The sequence below is a fragment of the Pteronotus mesoamericanus genome, unplaced genomic scaffold (assembly GCF_021234165.1).
Source record: "Pteronotus mesoamericanus isolate MK-2021 breed Mesoamerican mustached bat unplaced genomic scaffold, CSHL_Meso_final scaffold_651, whole genome shotgun sequence".
Lineage (NCBI taxonomy): Eukaryota > Metazoa > Chordata > Mammalia > Chiroptera > Mormoopidae > Pteronotus > Pteronotus mesoamericanus.
Genome location: NW_026555325.1, coordinates 20,948,851 through 20,969,153, shown reverse-complemented (window position 1 = coordinate 20,969,153; position 20,303 = coordinate 20,948,851). Strand labels below are relative to the sequence as shown.

General features: G+C 36.4%; 1 protein-coding gene across 1 annotated transcript in view; it reads left to right on the top strand.

Moving 5' to 3' along the window:
- CCDC148 (coiled-coil domain containing 148) overlaps positions 1–20,303 on the top strand; it is a 146,914-nt gene that overhangs the window by 20,920 nt on the left and 105,691 nt on the right. Inside the window, exons 4-5 of the mRNA XM_054562710.1 lie at positions 4,373–4,511; positions 6,717–6,923. Coding sequence (XP_054418685.1) covers positions 4,373–4,511; positions 6,717–6,923 — 346 coding nt within the window. The remainder of the gene's footprint in view (positions 1–4,372; positions 4,512–6,716; positions 6,924–20,303) is intronic.

Genomic DNA, 20,303 nt, shown 5'->3' with positions numbered 1-20,303 from the left:
GGAGGAGCAGTAGGTGTCCCCTGACAGCATTACACTTGAAGAGAGAAGAGTTTCTCTTTAGACCAGATTCACTGGTTGTTTTCCAACCTTGAGGCAGTTGCAGATGCTGATAACTGCGTCAGCTAGCTTCGGGAAATGCTAATTACCATTTGGCTGGAAAACTCCTTCACGCTGAGAAAATGTAAAACAATTTTCAGCCAGTTTGTAAACGCAATGTTTCTTTTATAGACTTGTTTTTGTTGTTAAAATACCTGTCACTCTTATGTATTTTATTTGTCACCATTGGGTGCCCCCCCCCCGCAAAATAAATCTTATGTCATGGAACTAGATCATCGGGAAATGGTTTAAACATGACTACTGAGAAAAGTGGTAGCTAAATTAATCCTAAATCAGTTTCGGATTTTGGGAATGTTTCAAATAGGTAAAATCAGGGAGACAGTCGGCCTTAGTCTGGATGAATTCTCACAGCCCAGTGGTCTTCTTTTTCTGAATTACCTGTTTTATCTCACATCCTGGGAAATCGTGATGAAATGATAACAGTGGACTTCGTTATTGAGAGGCAGGTGATGGTGGGTAGAGATTGAGTGGTAAATATCTCATACTTCTGCAGGCTGAAATTCCCGGAAGTGTTAGAAGTGCCCGATAAATCTGGAAACTGTAAAATCTCAGTGTGCTATTTTAAAGATAAAAATTTCAAAACAATTTAAATTAGAAAATTTGGATGGACCAAAAAAATAAAAATTGCAGAGTCCTGCCAAAGATCTTTTGTATAAAGATATGTAAAAACTTGCAAAACTTTAAGGTAATTTTAAAGTCTTTTTAAAATTTTTCCTTAAAATTATAGTCATTTTTTCCAAATTCAGAAGGGAGATAAGTGATCAGAATATTTTTCAATATCTGTAATTTAGCTCATTCTGTCATCATTATCACCAAGAAAGCAGTTAAATAAAAAAAAAAGAAAAGAACTTCAGAAGGTAAAAGCTAATCCTCATTATTTTATATAGCTAAGCTATTTTGCATAGATTTTTTTCTGTACAATTGAAAGATAAAGGTTTGATTAGGAAAGATAAATGTCCAGATTTGAATTTAGAAATGGATATATAGTAAATTTAATTTTACTTTAGAGACTGAGTAAGAAATGACTGCTTAGAAGAGGCTATTGTGTTAGAGTTTTGCCATTCAGAAGACTCAGTACATATTACAGTGGGGGGAGTTCCTCTCTCGCAAACAACATCCTAATGGAGATGTATGTCTGTGCCATTAGCATTGCCGATGTGAATGTTTGCCTCGAGATGTAAGCCTGCGGCTGCGGAAACTGCTATAAATACTCTAAAAATAATAATATTGTGAGCGTTTATATATTGTTTCTTCTAAGATGTTTTTATTCCATGTATACTAGAGAAATGACTGATAATTTGTATAATTGTGGTAATTGGGAAAAGCTGTTGAAACATGAGGTTTCTAAAATCAATAAGAAGAGCAAAATAAATGTGATCATTGTTCATGACATATTTGGTTTGAAATATTTGGTTTTAATGTTATATTATCATTTCATACATTAAAGTGGTTTTAGTGTTGTCATAAAATGGCACCAAATTAATACATTCATGCAATGTATTGTATAAAAAGGCACTGAGTGCCACAAATCCTCCTGCTGCTTTATTTATTAATAGCAACAGATATTGCTTAATGTGTGCTTTTATCTGAAAAGCATTTTTATAAATGTTTGCTATTTGCACTTTCTCTTTGAGAAAAATCTTACACCACCATTCAATATGAGGGACCATCAAAGCAATTAGCTTAGAAGTACTTCTTCATTTACCAAAGGATTTAAACTATTTTAGAAAATTATGGGTAGGATTGCTTATAGATTATCTTAAGTCAGGTCCAGTAGAAGCAATGCTGAGACCGTGATTGTAACAAGTGACTTGTTGGACAACGCTCTCCAGAGGAGGGTGGTAGGGGAGGCAAGATGGAGCAGGGGAGAATGTCTGTGCAAAGAGAAGAGCTCAGTGGGAAGGAGCTGCAGTTTGCTCCCACAGTGCAACTCTGCAGCACAAATGGTATCACATAATTGGATCTATCTTAAAGCAAGTGGGGTGGCCTTTTGTACCCCCACATCAGCTAATCAATCATTGGTTGTGGATAGCCCTAGAAAGTGTGTAGGAGAGTAGCCTCTTGCATGAGGTAGTTCCCAGTTGGCTCAGAGCAATGCTCCACAGAATGAAGGTGCATCTCTGTATTATCAGCATCTTGGTAATGGAAATTTTAGTTAATAAAGGTGATGGGTCATGGCTTCAACAGCATCTGTTATATAGATGAATGACAATTTAAAAGAACAAAAAAAATATTGAACTTAGATCCTGTCACTTCCTCTTCCCCAACAAACATTCCCACATCCACCCACCTACGTTTGTAATCAAATAATGGTGGAAATTCAAACCATGTTAAAGATTCTTTGCTTATAGAGACAGTTTAAAAACATTTATGAAGGCATGGACTGTAGGTCTTTTCATTGTTGTAGCTGTGGTATAGTAATAGACAATTTATGTGGCTAACTCTTACTAAAATTTGTCATAATGAAAATGAGTTTCTTGAGAGAGGACCAAAGATATTGTCCTTGAAGACTTAAGCATGTTTTAAATGCCAAGTACACTCAGGCAAGCCTTTTCCCAGGCTTAACACCCCTATTTGAAACGCTTTATTTGCAGAAGCCTTTGACTGTCAATACATGCCTAACTGACAGAACAAAACACTCACGGTGTTCAATGAATGAACTCGAATTCTTTCTTTGGAACAGATTATGTCATACTGAGGAACTATAGGGTATCCTTCTTCCTGGTAGAATACCTCTAACCCTCTTTTTCTTCCCATTATGGAGCTGTTAGAGATAATCTTGTTTGAGGAAGAATTTTTTCTTTCTTGCTATTTACCAGGATAATGAAATGCTTTACAGACTAGTTGAACTTGTGTGAAGACAGTGGAATTCCCATTAGTATCACAGATTTAAAGAGTTTTTTATTGTTTTAAGTTGTCAAATATCTTTTAAGTGCATAGAAGGCATCTGAAAAAATTTTTTGAACTGTACAGTTAACTTTAAAGTAGAAGATCATTGATATAATAGAAATAAACAATAGCAAGTCTTCATCTTGGATCAAGGAATTATTTGCTACTAATAATATTCCCTCTGATTACATCTGTATTTGATTATTCCAAGTTATTTAACAAGAGTAATAATATGCAAATAATCTCAGAATAATAAAGACACATTAATTCAGTTTAGAGTTCAAGCTGATATTGCAGCCTTTTCACTCTACATAGGGCTTTGCTAATACAGTTGACCCTCGAAACAACAGGGGATTGAACTGCATAGGTCCACTTATATGAGGATATTTTCAATAAATACAGTCGGTTCTTCCAATCTGCAGTTTTGTGTCTGTGGATTCAACGAACTGCAACAGTATTTTCACATTCCCAACTATGGTTTCCCAACCATGTATTTCCAGCAGTCAGATAAAAAATAGTGTATTGGCTCCTCAGTTGGTTGAACCTGCCAATGGGAAAAGCTGATTGCAGAGTCAAAAGCTATACCTATATTTTTGACTGTGCCATATAGGTGCCCTGTGTTGTTCAAAGGTCAAGTGAACTTTACATAGGAACACAAACCAGGGCAGTGGCTAAGAGTGTTCTGAAGTGAAAAAGACATTTTGGAACATGGTGGACATGTTATGGGTAAGGTGACTTGAGGGGATCCTTTTTACAAATGATTTCTTTAATGATTTAAAATTTAATTTCATTGGTTATTTTTTCACTATCATTGTGTACTCTTATCCCACCCAAAGTGAGATGTTTAGAAGGTAAAGAAAAAGTAAGTTCAGGCTTGATTTTAAGGTCAAACTTTAAATGAAGTACATTCCTCAGGCCTTAGTTTTCTTCATGTAATTAGCTCATTTAACTGTCTACGTTTGTATTTTCCTCCAGTCTAGAAATAGAAACTTTGTTGAATAAGCAAAATTTCTTTTTAATTTGCATTTTTAAAAATTCATTTTCCATATTTTAAAAATTTCATTAATTGGTAATTATTTTTAAAATATAGGTAAGATAGAATAAATATTTTAACAATACTGTGTCTCATTGTCAAACTTCTTCAAATTATGCCTGGAAATCATGGCAAGACTAAATAAAGAATTGAAAAATCCAATTGTATTCAAATTTAGAAACTTTTCAATAGCAGACATTTAATTTAGCTAGTATGTTAAAAAAAACTTCATTTAATGTAATCATTATCACTTGCTAGTAGTTTGAACAGTTTGAGATTCCTCAAACTTCATGATTGCTTAACAATATGTTGTGACATTTTTGTTCCTTCCAGAAACTTCCAATTAAATGAAGAAGATCATTGGATTTACCAGGCTGTTTTGGATCAGTATCCTGGAGATATTTGTGGCAGAAGGACTCTGTATCTGGACATGTTACAAAGATATTTTCCTCACAAATCTAGGCGTGCTTTGGTGAGTACTAGAAAGTTAAACTGTTTTCATGGTCCATAATTAAGTAAAAAAAAAAAATATATATATATATATGTGTGTGTGTGTGTGTGTGTGTGTGTGTGTGTGTTTAAATGGTGCTCTAAAATTTAGTTTTTCCTACATTCTAGAAAATATTAAGGTTATAGTTTGAAAGTTTGTCATTTTTCAAGTCTGTATGGCCCATAAGAAGGTGGGCGACCCCTCTGGCAATGTTTATTCTTCTGTGCTTACTTGCCCCAGAGGTCTTCACCGTGGTTGCTGTGCTAGTATGTGGCCTCCAGGTGTCTGTACATTCACCTGCCCACCAACAGAGGTTTCTTCATCTCTGTGTCTTGCCTGAAAGTGGAATGCCTGCTCCTTCGTCCACAGAGCAGCCATACCTCAGTCCTTCTAGTCATGAGGAAACCAACAGTTGTGTTGGGTGCTGGCTCTTACCTATACCATCCCCACCACAGCAACTCTGCTTGGTCCCTCTAAATGGGTCTGAAACACAAGTACTTTATATTCAGAGTCACAGCTTAAATTTCCCTGAGAAGGGCCTGGAAAATTATTGTTTCATTCTTCAGCTGACAAGACAAGAAAACAAAAGTTACCATGACGCCAATTAATTTCATAATAACTCATCTTAAAATGTATATGTAAACAAACATGCATAGACTCTTAACTTTTAAATGGGTCATTCTATAAAATATTATCACATAATCTGCATTTTTGTAATTGTTTAAATTAAGCAAGTGACCGTAATACTAGCATGTATATAGAATTTACCTTATGTCAGTCCTGTGTAAACTCCTGTAACATATGTAACAGTAGATGAGAGAAGTACCATTTTTATACTTATTTTACAGATGAAAAAAATTGAAGCAAGGGCCACACAGCTGGTATAACCATCATCTGCCTTCTCCTGTACCCTGCCACCCAATAGTGATTTGTTTTAGTTGTGCTCTATAAACAGAAGATACCTGTTATATAAAAAACATGTTATATAATAAATAATTCTCTCCAGAATTTTTTAAAAGTCTTAGTTTATTAAATTAGATTTTTCTTTTTATTCCCTGTTGAATCTAGTTGCTTCTGTGACCAGCTGTCATTTTTATCTTTGTAGACTTTATATTTGCCTACTATTTACATAATAAGATTTTTGCATTTACTTCGTACATTGGGTTGATTAGTATGCATTTCTGCATGGTGTAGGCTTCCTTTCTTAATGTTTGAGAGGTTTTAAGCATATTTTTGGCTTTTGGGAACAAAGCAAAAAAGTTTACAGAACGGATTTTAGCAGCTGATGTTTGGTTTAAGTGAAGCCGTAGCCTGTTTCATCATGCACCTCATTAACCATACTAAATTATTACTTTAGGTAGGGCCAACCTTATCCTGCATGCTACCTTCTTCTTTTCACACCATTTAGAGGTGAAGTAATGTATCAAATTCAGAGACATGGTCTATAGTGGCAAAATAAAGAATTATGTAGGTCAGCAACTCTCCCTTTCAGGAGACACGCCTTTCTATAATGAGCATTTCAGAATCACCTGCAGAGATTTTTTTATCTCCATTCCTGTTCCTCCCCCCGAAGACCGAGCTGTCTCCTGGTTGGGATTCATGCCAACAGGAACTGCTGGTACTGATGTGAGAATGCCATGCCCCTCAGGGGTGCAGGATGGGAAGGGCTGCTGTCATTGCTATAATTACTTCAAGTTTAAACATCTTAACATCAAAAAGTTTTAATAATCAAGAGCACACTGAGTTTTCAGGATTATCGTAACAATTTTTTGTTTATTAGCACATGTCAAACTGAAGTTGTTCAAATATCAAAACTGATTTAAAGATGGAGTATTTTTGGAATTATACATAGGAGAAATAACACTTTCTGCTCACAGATTCATTGCCACGTAGAAGTGGAAGTTATTTTAGGGCCTCTTGGTCTGACTCTGTCTTACATGAGGAAGCTTTGGACTGACAAATGTTAAACAACTGGTTCTCAGTCACCGGTTAGTCCTCAGTCACCACAAGCTCAGAACATGGGACTGGAACCTGGTCCTGGTTGTGTATTAACTATTAAGATGTTTGTCCCCAGTTTTAAAAATTAGTTGTTATAATTCATTTTATTCATTTTTGTAACAATGACATAAGGCATAGGCTCACTTTTGTTATAAGTGTAATGTTATTATTACACTGTTATCTTTTCAGGTTGAACATGAGAAATTTTGTGATCAATATCGCTTTGCTAGGGAGCAGCGAAGGATCCTGATAACAAATTGGAACAAGAATAGGAGAGATTTTACACAGAAGGCTGTGTTGACCCTTGCTGAAGCCTGTGCAACACATGAAATGGAGAGCGCATTGGCTAGGGACAGAAAAAAACAACAGGAATTGTGTGCTGATCTGAAAGCCAAGGTGAGATGCTTTGCAGAAGGCATTTCAATGTTTGCCTGGGAATTCATTTAATAATCCGCATTTCCCTTTTGTTCAAATCCAACTCAAGTTCAATTTCTCTAAAAAGCCTATTTTGAATAAAATTATTAGTTCAAACAATATGAAATTGCACTTTTAGATCAAAATAATCTGCAATCAACAATTTCATATGGTTTGACCTGACTTACTACAACAGGAGGTTAATCTTGAACTCTTGATTGGGAGATAGCAAACACCGAACCATAAAGGCTGTACAACCAGAATCAGGTGCTAGATAAAAATGCGGAGCGTAATCGTACAGTAAATGCTGATATTGTTTCAAAGACTCGTGAACCTCTCATTCACATTAAAGATGTAATAAAGAAGGTCAAGCTATGAAGAGGAAAGAGGATCTGTGAAGAGATATGTTGGGGAGAGCTTGTTGGGCTGTGAGTCCTTAACCAAATGAACGGGTGAGGAGATGGGGCTTTCTTCCTCTTCAGACCCAGTGAGGGGCCTGCAGGACCACCTGGAGAGTTCAGCGGGTTGCCCCTGTAGTTGGAGGCTTGAGAACTGGTGTCTGATGCTTCCAGGGAAATACAGAGGAGCTGCTTCAGTGGTGGAGCTGAAAACAAGAGTGGCTGCTGTGTGAGGAAATGAGACAGGCTGCTGTGTTGGGACTGTGTTCTCCAGACTGCTTATAGGTGCATAAGTCCTGGAGGCCTCACGTGCATGTGGCTTCCAGGGCCATTAAAAAGAAATTGTGTATCAAGGTATAGCTTGCACACAGTAAAGCACACAAATCTTGATTTATTGATCAATGACATGGGAGAATGATGGCACAACAAGAAATTTTATTTTCTTGATAAAAGAAAATAACCTGGTAGATGTTACATATAGAAATTAATAGCACAGAAAAACAAATATCCATATTTTAAAACACTAGAGGAAAAATGCTTGCACTTTTTTTTTTTTTAACAAAAAGATATTTCTGTTGCCATTGCATAAGCTTGGGTCCTAAAAGGAATATAAGCTGCATCAAGTCTCATCTACCATGACCTACAGAACCAATGTATGTTTTTTTCCCTCCATCTGTGGCTGATAAAAATCACATAGGAGTCAGGGCCAAGACATGTCCTTATATACTCCTTGCCTGTTGGTATTCATTTTGCACATATTATCATTAGCTCTTGAGCTATACTGTAGGTGATATTTTCTTTTTATTGTATTGCATTGAGGTAAACATAAATGCCATAAAGTGCAGAGAACATAAGTGCATATTGAATGTTTTAGAAATATATATTACCCCATGGAAAATCACTGAGACGAAGGTATATAGAGCATTTCTGGCAGGTCAGGAGGCTCCCTCATGCCTCTTTTTTAGTATATACTACCCCAACTCATAACCACGATTCTGAATTCATCATCATAAATTAGTTTTACTTACTCATGAATTTCATATAAATCAAATAATACAGTGTATACCCTCTTTTGTACTTCTTTTGCTCATCATATCTATAAGTTTCACCTTTATTGCATGTTGTAATTATTATTTTTTTATTGCTTGGTAGTATTTCATTGTGTGTGTGTGTGTATATATATATATATATATATATATATATATACCACAATTTATATGTTCTCTTGTTAATGAAAATTTGTGTTATTTCCAGGTTTCTACTATAATGGTAATGGTGTTATATACATTCTCATACGTGTCTTATGGTGGACATATGCACTCATTTCTTTATTTTAAAATTTATTTTTATTTCTTTTTATTCTTCAATTACAGTTTACATTTAATATTCTTTTGTATTACTTTTAGGTGTATAGCATAGTGGTTAGGTATATACTTTACATAAAGTTTTCCTCCTGATATTTCCAATATCCTCTTGGCACCATACATAGTTTTCATAATATTATTGACTATAGTCCCTATTCTGTACTTTATATCCTTGTGACTATTTTGTAACTACCGATCTGTACTTCTTAATCCTTTCACCTCCTTTACCTGGTACCCCAGACTCCCTCTGGCAACGATAATTCTTTTCTCTGTGTCTATGAGTCGGTTTCAGTTTTGTTTGTTCATTTATTTTGTTCTTTAGATTCCTCATATAAGTGAAATCATATGACCTTTGTCTTTCTCTGACTGACTTATGTAACTTAACATACTACTTTCCAGGTCCATCCATGCTGTTCCCAAAACTAAAGTTTCCTCCTTTTTTATGGCTGAATAGTGTTCCATTGTGTAAATGGAACTTTTTTATCCACTCATTTATTTATGGGCACTAGGGTTGCTTCCATAGCTTGGCTATTGTAAATAATGTTGCAATGAACATAGGGGCACATATATTCTTTCAAATTAGTGTTTTGGGTTTCTTCAAATATAGTCCTAGAAGTAAAATTTCAGGGTCATAAGACATTTCTATTTTTAATTTTTTGAGGACATGCTATACGATTTTCCATAGTGGCTGCATCAATCTGCGTTTCCACCAACAGTGTACAAGGGTTCCCTTTTATCCACATCCTCACCAACACTTGTTGCTTGTTGATTTATTGATGGTAACCATTCTGACAGGTGTGAGATGATATCTCATTTTGGTTTTAATTTGCATTTCTCTGATAATTAGTGATGTTGAACATCTTTTCATGGGTCTATTGGTCTTTTTGGAAAAGTTCCTGCTCAGATTCTCTGCCCATTTTAAAATTGAGTTGTTTGGTTTTTTTAGTGTTGAGTTGTATGCGGTTTTTATAAATTTTGGATATTAACTCTTTATCAGATGTAAGATTGGCAAATGTGTATTCCATTCAATGGGTTGTTTTTTATTTTGTTGATGGTTTCCTTTGTTGTGCAACAACTTTTTAGTGTGGTGTAGTCTCTTTTTTTGTTTGTTTTTTCGTCTCCCTTGCCTGAAAAGATACATCAGAAAAAAATACTGCTAAGAAAACTGTCAGATTTTACTGCCTATGTTTTCTTCTAGGATTTTTATGGTATCAATTTTTACATTTAACTCTTTAATATATTCTGAGTTTATTCTCATATATGATGTCAGAAAGTGGTCTAGTTTCATTTTTTTGCATCTATCTCTCCAATATTATTTATTGAACAGATTGTCTTTACCCCATCGTGTATTCTTGACTTTTTTGTCAACTATTAACTGACCATATGGATGAGGGTCTAAATCTGGGTTCTCTATTCTTTTTCATTGATCTATGTGTCTGTCTTTATGTCAGTACCATGCTGTTTTGATTACTATGGCCTTGTAATAGTTTGACATCAAGTAGTGTGATACATCCAACTTATTTCTTCTTTCTCGAGATTGCTGAGGTTATTCTGGGTCTTTTGTAGTTCTATATAAATCTTTACATTTATCTATTGTAGTTTGTGAAATATGCCATTGGTATTTTGATAGGAATTGTGTTGAGTCTGTAGATTGTTTTGGAGAGTACAAACATTTTAATGATGTTAATTCTTTCTGTCAATAAGAATAGTATATGTTTCCATTTATTTGCATTTAAAATTTTTTTTCAGTATCTTATAATTTTCTGACTGCAGGTCTTTTACCTTTTTAGTTAAATTTATTCCTAGATATCTTTTGATGCAATTGTAAACGGGATTGTTTTCTTAGTTTTCCTTTCTGATAGTTCATGTTGGTGTATAAAAATACAATCAATTTCTGAATATTTATTTTTTATCCTGTTAATTTACTGAATTAATTTATCAATTCTAGTAGATTTTGGTGGAATCTTCAGGGTTCTCTAGATACAGAATCATGTCATCTGCAAATAATGACAGTTTTATTTCTTCCTTTCCAATTTGGATGCCTTTTATTTCTTCTTCTTGTCTGATTGTTGTGCTAGACCATTCAGTACTATGTTAAAAAGGGAGTGGTGAAAGTGGGCATCCCTGTCTTATCCTGATCTTAAGGGATTTGCTATAGGTTTGTCATATATAGTCTTTATTATGTTGAGGTATGTTCCCTCTATTACCACTTTGATGAGAGTTTTGATTACAAATAGGTGCTAGATTTTGTCAGAAGCTTTGCTCCATCTGTTGATATTGATCACATGGTTTTTATCCTAGATTTTGTTTATGAGGTATACCATGGTAATTGATTTGTGGATATTGTACAAAACTTTATTCCAAGAATAAATCCCACTTGGTCATTGTGTATGATATTTTTAATGTATTGCTGAATTTGAGTTTGCTAATATTTTCTTTCTTTCTAGTGTCTTTATCTGGTTTTGGAATTAGGACAATGTTAGCCTCATAAAATGAGCTTGTGAGTCTTCCTTCCTCTAGAATTTTTTGGAATGGTTTGAGGATAGATGTTAGTTCTTGGAATGCTTGGCAAAATTCACCTGTGAAGCCATCCAGTCCAGAGCTTCTGTTTGTTGGGAGTTTTTTTATTACCACTTTAATTTTATTAGTTATAATCTGTCTGTTCAGATTTTCTGTTTCTTCTTGATTCAGTTTTGGAAGATTTATGTATCTAGGAATTTAGCTATTTTGTCCAAATTGTCCCATTTGTTGTCAAATAGTTCATAATATTTTCTTACAATCCTTGTATTTCTGTGGTGTCAGTTGTTATTTCTCCTCTTTCATTTCTGATTGCATTTATTTGGGTCCTCTGGCACTCATTTCTATTAAATAAATAATTGATTGTTGAATTGCCGGATTATAAGACTCAGGTGTGTTTAGCTTCAGTAAGTACTGCCAAATAGTTTTTTAAAGTGGTTATAGAAATTTGTAGCCGGTTTCAGTTGATCCATATCCACACGTTGGTATTGCCAATCTTTAATTTTAGCTGATTTGGTGGATGTGCACCAGTACCTATTATGGTTTCCATTTGCATTTAGAATAAAGGTATTGAGCAGCTTTTCATATGTATATTGTCCATTTGAATATCCTGTTTTGTGAAAAGTCCACTCAAGTCTTTCACCTATTTTTTTATTTTGGGTTGTTTTCTTTCTTATTCATTTGTATGCCCTTTATATATTCTGGAGGCAAGTTCTATTTCTTTTTATTTATTCCCATCTGTGACTTCTTTCTTTATTCTCTTAATGGTGTCTTTTGATGAAAGAAACATCTTAATTTTAATGAAATTCTGTTTTTAAAAAATTTTAAATATCTTCAAGTTATGTACAGTAAAGTCACCCTTTTAAGTTTACTGTTCTATAAGTTTTGATAAATGCGTGATGTCACCACCACCACATCCCAGAACTGTTCCCTCCCCCTTCAGAAATCCTTCATGACCTTTGTAGCCAGCCCCTCATCTACCTCCAGCCTTTGGGGACAAATCTCTGTTCCTATAGCTTTGCCTATTCTAAAATGTCATGTAAATATAATCATACAGTATGTGGCCTTTTGAGTCTGGCTTTTAATTTAGCATAATGCATTTGAGATCTGGCCATATTATTATATGTATTACTAGTTTGTTTTTTTTAAATTGTGAGTAGTATTCCATCATGTTTTATCATTGTTTATCCATTCACTGGCTGTTTCCAGTTTTTGGCAACTAGTGTCACTACTTTGTTTATGGCAGGGCCAGGCCTTAGGCTTTCTCTGTGAACCTGTGCCTCTGGGAGAGACTTGCCACTCTTATTCCTTCCCCTGAAGTAGAATCTCACTAGATACTTGCCAGTCTGGCAGCAGAAGAGGCATTCTGCTTTCATGGCGCAGCCTCAGCCTCAATCAGGCTGGACCTATGTCCCTGGGCCTTGGGGCTAGAACCTACTCAGTGATCCTGTCCTCCTCCTCAAAGCAGACAAACCCTGGCTTGTGTCTGGGTGGTACCATGTGGGAGAGAGCTGTCTGCCTCTCGCCCAGGGGAGGAGAGTTTTGGTTGCAACCTTCTCCACTCCTATAAGTGGCCCTGTCTTTCTCAGGTGCTCAGCCTCAGGTAAGCCAGTCCGCACATTGCTTCTCTTCTTGGAGCCATCTCGTTCTTTAAGTCTCATGTTACTTTATTGCTCTGTGCCCCCTGCTTTCTGATGGGTTCAAGAAAAATATGATGTTCTAGATTATTTTCCTTATTGTAGTTAATGTGGAAGCAACATTTTTCAGCTGTGATATCCTAATGATATATGTGCCCTATCAATCTTTTATGTGCCCTATTTAAGAAATCGTTGGCTAGTGGCATAGGGTTATTTTCACTGGCATCCTGCCTAAGATTTTTCTGTCCATCAGGGTTCCCGCCAGAGTTGGGGGGACCCCCAAAACAGTACAGTGGAACTATAATAAATGGGAACCTGATGGGTGGAAGAGATTGGACCAGTCAGAGGAAAATGTGTTTGACCCACATCAGGGGATTTTTTTCTTTTTTTGACAAAAAGTTCAGCTCAAAATCATGGCATCGAAACTGGCAGGAGGGCAAGAGTCAGCATTAACCACCTGCCACGTTTGCTTGGGACAGTGTCAGTGACCAGTGTGATGAGAACTCTGCTGTCCTTTCCTTGACCCCTCCTCCCCTTTTCCCTCCCATCTGTGGACTGATCTTCTAAAATCTAAGGAATGAAAGATGTGATCTTCTGAATAAAAAGGGAAGAGGTGATTAATCTTGGAACTGGACAATTTAATTCTGGATCAAGAATGTTTTTGTGACTTCATGTGACCATTAGATCCTCTGTAACCCAAGAGGGAGCCATGGACGCTGACAATACTTTTCATCCAGTGACAGGAGAAGCATCTGAATGGAAACAGAAATAATGCTGCATTTTGAGTATTTCCCACACATGGTGCTGTATCAGGCACACTCTAAGGAGTCCCCTCTATATTGCAGGCCTTCTAATAGGTGCTTACTAGGTATTTTCTGATATTACTGTCAATGGCAAATCTAAGTTAAGTTGTGCAGGGGTTTCTGCAGAGCATCCACCCACTGAAATCAGGGGCTTGGATGCTGGAGGTAATACAACATGGAGCGTCCTCAAGATCCACGATCACAAGATGGTAGACAAGTGTCTGAATTTTTGGATATGAGCCCTCCAAGGATTAAATGTAGGCAGAGAATCGAGAAATTGGGATGTAAATTAAACTGTACTAAAATGGATTTTATTTCCCATAGAGATGGTGTTATCATTGGGGTTTGTTTTCCTGATTTAGGACTGAGGTGCAAGAACTTATAGTTGGGACCAAAAATATATCATAAAAGAAAAGTGGTAACCATATCAATTCTAATAGTAATTTAAAGTATTAAATTATGCTCATGTTGTTTTTAGCCTGGAAGGAAACTTGGAGATTTATCCCTCTCCTGCATTTCACCAGTCTGAAAGCTGAGTCCTGAAAGATAAAGTGACTTGCCTAAGGTTCATGCCAGCTCATTTGACTTGCAATTCAATATTATCTCAGCCCTACAAAGCTTTGCATACAAGAATCTTACAGAATAATAGAAGATATTTATTATACTGTGAGCTCCAATGTGCTATAAAATAGAGCCACAGAATGTGAAAAATATCACTTCATTGTATCATAAATTTGACCTTTCTAAGACTAACATACTAGCTATAATAAACATTAATTAAACATTTAACCATAATTTTGTTTTCAGTCTTGGAATTTAAAAGGGCTTCTGGGGTTGAATTAAATTATTTGTGTCTTTTAAGAATAGAATTAAAAGAATTTTAAAATAATGAGTTTTCTCTCTGTTTTATCACTATTTTGGTGTTCTATCAGTTACACTTGCTGCAGCAAATAGAGTCTTTCAGGCTTCTCATCCAAGGCGTAAGAGGAAATTGGCGAAGTAGAATGCTTATCCTTCTCCCAAAACACCTGCTCCTTGATCCCCTAAGCCTTCCCAGACTACCTTCCCCTTCCCAGCATCCAGCCTAGACCACTCTGTTAGTTGTGTGCTTGATTCCTTAGCAGCCATGTCCACACCATGACTGGGAACCTCATTCCCAGATCTGTCTCACAGGTAACGTTCGCATCCATGCTGGGTGGCCAGTTGTGCCAAGCAAAAGTCAGCTTTATCTGGACTTTCAATGCCAGATGAGAGGTCCTAGTGCTGTCTTTAGTTTGCCAATTCTCCCCTTTCTCCTTATGACTGTTTCAGAGGATCTTTACAAGACCCTTACCTAACATCATACACCTTCCCCACCAAACTCCCAGGAGACAACCCACCTCCTGCTTTATCAATAAACAGAAGTCATGGGGATGTGAAATTGACTCCTAATCCCTGCCTCCCCACCCTATGTCCTTCTGTCTCCTGCTAGACTACCACCTTCTTTCCGATGCAGGATGTGACGCCTTCTCTAGGTTCATGTCCAGTCGTTACCCCTAATGGTTGGGATTCTGATCTACCTAAACACTTCAGAAACTTGGTTCTAATGATTATCTCCTTTCTTTATCTTTTTTTCCCTTACTCTGTGGGGTATTTCTCTCAGCCTATAAATATGGTTTAGTCTTTCTTACTGAAATCAAATATTCTCTTGACTGTATATCATCCTCCAGCTCCTAGGCAGCCCCTAATCTCTCTCCTTTTGCTTGAAATCAACATTTTGAAAGAATAATCCATGCGATTTTTTCCAGGACTTCAGACATCCTCATCCTCCCACAACTGTCCCCTCTCCCACAGTCCCCAGTGACCTCTGCGTTAACTCATTCAGTTTTCCATCCTGATCCCAGTGACCCTCTCTGCCTTGTTTCTCACTTTTGATTTCTTACTCTCTGATATTTTTTCACTCGGTTAGCTTCTAAAGAATTAATTCACTTTACCATGTCTTGACATGACTCTTAGTTTGCCTCTGTATTTGTCATTACTCCTAAAACCCTGATGTCCTCCAAGTTTCTGTCCTTGCTCTTTGCTCTTCTCTCTCTCTCTACTTCATTAGCTCCCAAACCCCCTTGTGATTTTACCTGGCCATTTACCAACTTTAGAACATTTTATCACTTAACTATCTACTCCTTCCTTTCTATCAATGGGCCCTAGAACATTGTTCCTGAACTAGTGCCGCAGTCTTCTAATAGCTATGCCTTACATCCTGCCCTTCTGACATCTGTCCTTTAAGCTGCAGGCAGAATGCTGTACCTAAAATGTAATATGGGTTATCTTAGCTCTTGATGACAACCTCTCAGTGGCACCACATCGCTTATAATGATGGCCAAGCTTCCCAGCATGGCTTTCCAGGTCCTTATGAGCATGGACCCCAGCTCCCTTTCCAGTCTTCTTTTTGGATACATTCCACCTCAGACTTTACAATTAATAACTACTAATCTCCTTGTAATCTACTTTCCCTCTCCCCTTGTACAATATTTTCTTTCCTGACTCTGTGCCTTTGCTCATGCTGTTGTTAGCTTTGCCTAGAATGCCTCTCCTACCTTCCTTTGTCTGGCTAAGACCCACTCATCTTCAAGATTAAGCTCAAATGTCCACTATAGGAAGAATCCCTCAAGTTCTTGACTAGATTCAATTTAATTTTGCTGCTCCTTGACCTCTTGTACATAACCTTGACTTGCCAGTGATTATGGAGTACTGAAAAATATGTGCGCCCCGCAAAACTGCAATGAGGAGCCCCATCTTATACATCTTGGTATAACATACATCCCTCTAACTCCCTTACACCTTCACACCCCTCTCCTAATGTAACAGATTTTTCAGTGCTTAAAACATACCAGGTGCTCAGTAACTGTTGTTGAAGTAAAACATATAGTAAGTCTCAGGCATTTTCCCCTTTTTACAATACCTCCCGATATAGTACTATTTTCACTACCTTCTTTTACCTTACTTATGAGAAGCTTACTGTAGAAACAAGTTTGTGGGTGTGCAAAGTCATTAAGAAGTGAATTACCAAAAAAAAAAAAGTTAATTAAAAGTCTTAATTATCAACACTGAATATGCTAAGATGTTAAGTGTGGTTTTAAAACTAAAACCTGGTAATCTAAAGCCGAGGTGCATTTTAGGCATGAGCAAAGTTACCAGGCATTTAGTTTTCTTCTGCAGTTCTTCTTGCTTTTGTGCTCCTTATCCCCATCTCTAACTAATTTGTGTCCCAAACAAGAAGCTACAGTTTTTAGGAAAGATAGAAGGTACTTAATTGAAAAAAATACCTTTTGAACAGCCTTTTCACATTTTGATAGTTTCTCACAGAGTCAACTCCTTCCATAATCTTCCCTCTCCACAGATTTCAGTCTCCTTAGTTGTTGGAGAATGGACTTAGACCTAGGTTTCACATATCAGATGATAAATTGTGCTTTAATTCAAAGTAGAGTTTTTTTCCAGTTCCAGTTCAAGGAATAATGAGTAACTGGGATCATGGTAAACAACTATAAAAAATGAACAAAATATTTTTAAAAAAACCTGTTTGTAGGCATTGGACAACCAATGATGGATAATATCATTGAAATAAGAAAAGCTTCAAGGGAGAGCCCTAATTCACTTTGGATTTCTTCCTTATGTCATTTTTCAATATAGGGTGGAAAGAAATAAAACCCAAGTAGAAAATTATAGTCTTAATAAATGAAGGAAGCAGAGATTGGAGTTTGGGATGTAAGGCAGCTGAGATTTGGGGTTAGAGTACCAGAGATGAAGAAACAGCAGATAAAGAGCCTCTAAAATGCACATAAAAAACCCCTCATAATTGAGTCCTTTCTGACTTATAAACTCTGTATCTACAGAGTGAGATAACAAAAGGCTAATAGAGAATGACTGCTGGAAGGCTGAGGACTTAATAGAGATTTCAGAGGTCACACATTTTTTGGGAGGCATAGGTGTTGGAGATCTAGCCCAGATAAAGTGGAGAAGTCTTGCGGAATACTCTAGACATTCAGTTGAAACTGCAAAATGGCTTTGCCTTAGGGTTACGGGCTACACTCAAAGATTATGGAGAAAACTGAAACTGATCTAGTCTGAAAAAGTGAAAAATAAAGCACCAACAAGAACTAGGAGGTTTTCTGGCAATTTAATTTCCTTCTAAACTAAAGAATCAATGCTATTTAGGGAAAAATAATATAATTTAGAGCCTCTTTGATAGACCCTTCAGAATGCCTAACACACAATAAAAATTACCACTCACTCTGGTTGGTGTGGCTCAGTGGATTGAGTGCCGATATGCAAACCAAAAGGTTTCTGGTTTGATTCCCGGTCAGGACCCATGCCTGGGTTGCGGGTCAGGTCCCCAGCTGGGAGTGCGAGAGACAACCTATCAATGTTTCTCTCACACATCAATTTTTCTCTCCTTCTCTTTCTCCCTCCCTTCCCCTCTCTCTAAAAATAGTAAATAAAGTCTTTTTGAAAAAGATTGCCAAACATTCAAAGAAACAGGAAAAAGTGACTGATAGGTAATCAGAAAATAAAACAGACTTTAAAATGATCTAGATATTGTAGTTGAAAAGACAAGAACTTCAAAAGAGCTATGCTTATTATATTCAAGAAAATGGAAGAAAAAAATGGATGAAAATATTCAGCATTTTAGTGGAGAATTACAATATATAAAAATAAATCAAAAGGATATTTTAGAAATGCAAAATATAATACCTGAAAATTTTAAGAACTCATTGGATAAGCTTTAAAAGCTGACTAGACATGGTAGAACACATGATTACTGAACTTGAAGATAGGTTTAGAAGAAACATTCAAATCAAAGCACATGCAGAGAAAAATGTTTTTTTAAATGAAAGGCAAAATAGAGTTGAAAGTATGAGAGTTATGGAACATAGTAAAAAAGATCAAATATATATATGAAATTAAGGTCCCAGAAAGAAGTAAGCGAGAATGAGATAGAGGCAATATTGAAGAAATGACATCCAAGAACTTGCCAAATTTGATGAACAACATCAATGTATATTTTCAAGAAGCTTAGCAAACCCCAAGATGCATAAATACAAAGAAAATGATATCAAGATGTGTGATTATTAGACTACTGAAACAAAGAAAAATGGAGTTCTGTGAAGAGACAGTTATGGCCCAGAGATCCAGTTTGCTGGTATGGTCATGCACAAAGGCAGCATATTCTGGGATCAGTGGTGATGGCAGCAGTTTCCTAATTGTGCCAGAGGAAGGGTGACTTTCACCAGGCCAGCTCTGTGATGTGTGTTCTGGATGTTTTTCCTGGAAGCTTAGTCTAGAGCTTCTCTGACTCTTCCAAAGACTTGGTGAGCTTTTTGAAAGCCTGTAATTAATGCGTTTCTTCTTGAACTAACCAGTGTGGGTTGGGTTGTGCATAACTAATAACTCTGACACAGATGATATCTGGGTCTTGCTATTCTAACTTGACTGTTTGCTGACTGCAGGTTAGATGAGCAGGAGTCAGAACTGGGATCGACTCATCACTTAGCTGGTTTAAGTTGGAGTTGATCCTATAGGCACACAGGGCCCTGTATAGGATTGCCTTAAAAAGACAAGTGGCCTCAAAAAGCTTACCCATCTGTAACACGTCCTAAGTGACCAGATGCAGGGGAAAGGGCCTTTGTTCATGAATGTCTTGTCATCAACTGCGCCATGCACCATCAGCATAATCCGTGTTATCGCTGAATCCCTTGCATTACTGGCTTCCCTAAAGCCTTTGCAGTTGGGGACATCCCAGAGTTCTCTGTGATTAACCATGGTTATTGGCAGAATCAAGAGAGCTCTGAGGAACCATAGGCATTGATACTAGAGTGATCTTTGGTCACAGAAGCAGATGGTATTTCCTCTATACAGCTATATTACGCTATCCACAGCTCTTGGCAGGTAGCTAATTGAAATTCCTTAGGGTTTGGGGACTTGATGAATCTATGTATTTGTTCCAAGTAAAATACTGGAAATAGCCTTACTCTTAAAATGTCTGTTTTTAAAAAGCGTATTGTCTGCAGTGGGGTCTATTTTATAAAATTTAAAAAGAGGCTATACTTTTTAATGTTGTTTATAATGAGAGCTTTATATTTCAGTGACAAGTGATAGCGTCATCTCACAAGATGTTCTGAAAATGAGGATACATGGTATGGCATATATTGCATTGTATGTCTGTATTCTACAGTGATTTTATGCAATATAACTTCAGGCAACCATAATCTCAAGGACTGGGTAATTTAAGAGAGGAAGCCACAACTTGGAGTTGGAAAGGCAGAATTTTTTTCAATTCTTATTAAAAATAAAGACATATTTACTAAAAAAATAATTTAAGTATACCCCATTTAACAAAATAGAGAATTCAGAAATAGACCTATACATCTATGGTCAGTTAATTTTCAACAAAGATACAAAGTCAGTTCAATGGAGAAAGGGTAGTTTTATAAAAAATGGTATGGAAAGTATTGCTTATCCGGATTCAAAAACAAATAAATCTCATATACATACATATAAAAATTAACTCAGGTCATTGACCTGAATGTAAAACCAAAAACTACAAAACAAAGGGAAAGACAGCATAGGAGAAAAATCTTTATAAGCTTGGAAAAGAAAAAATTGA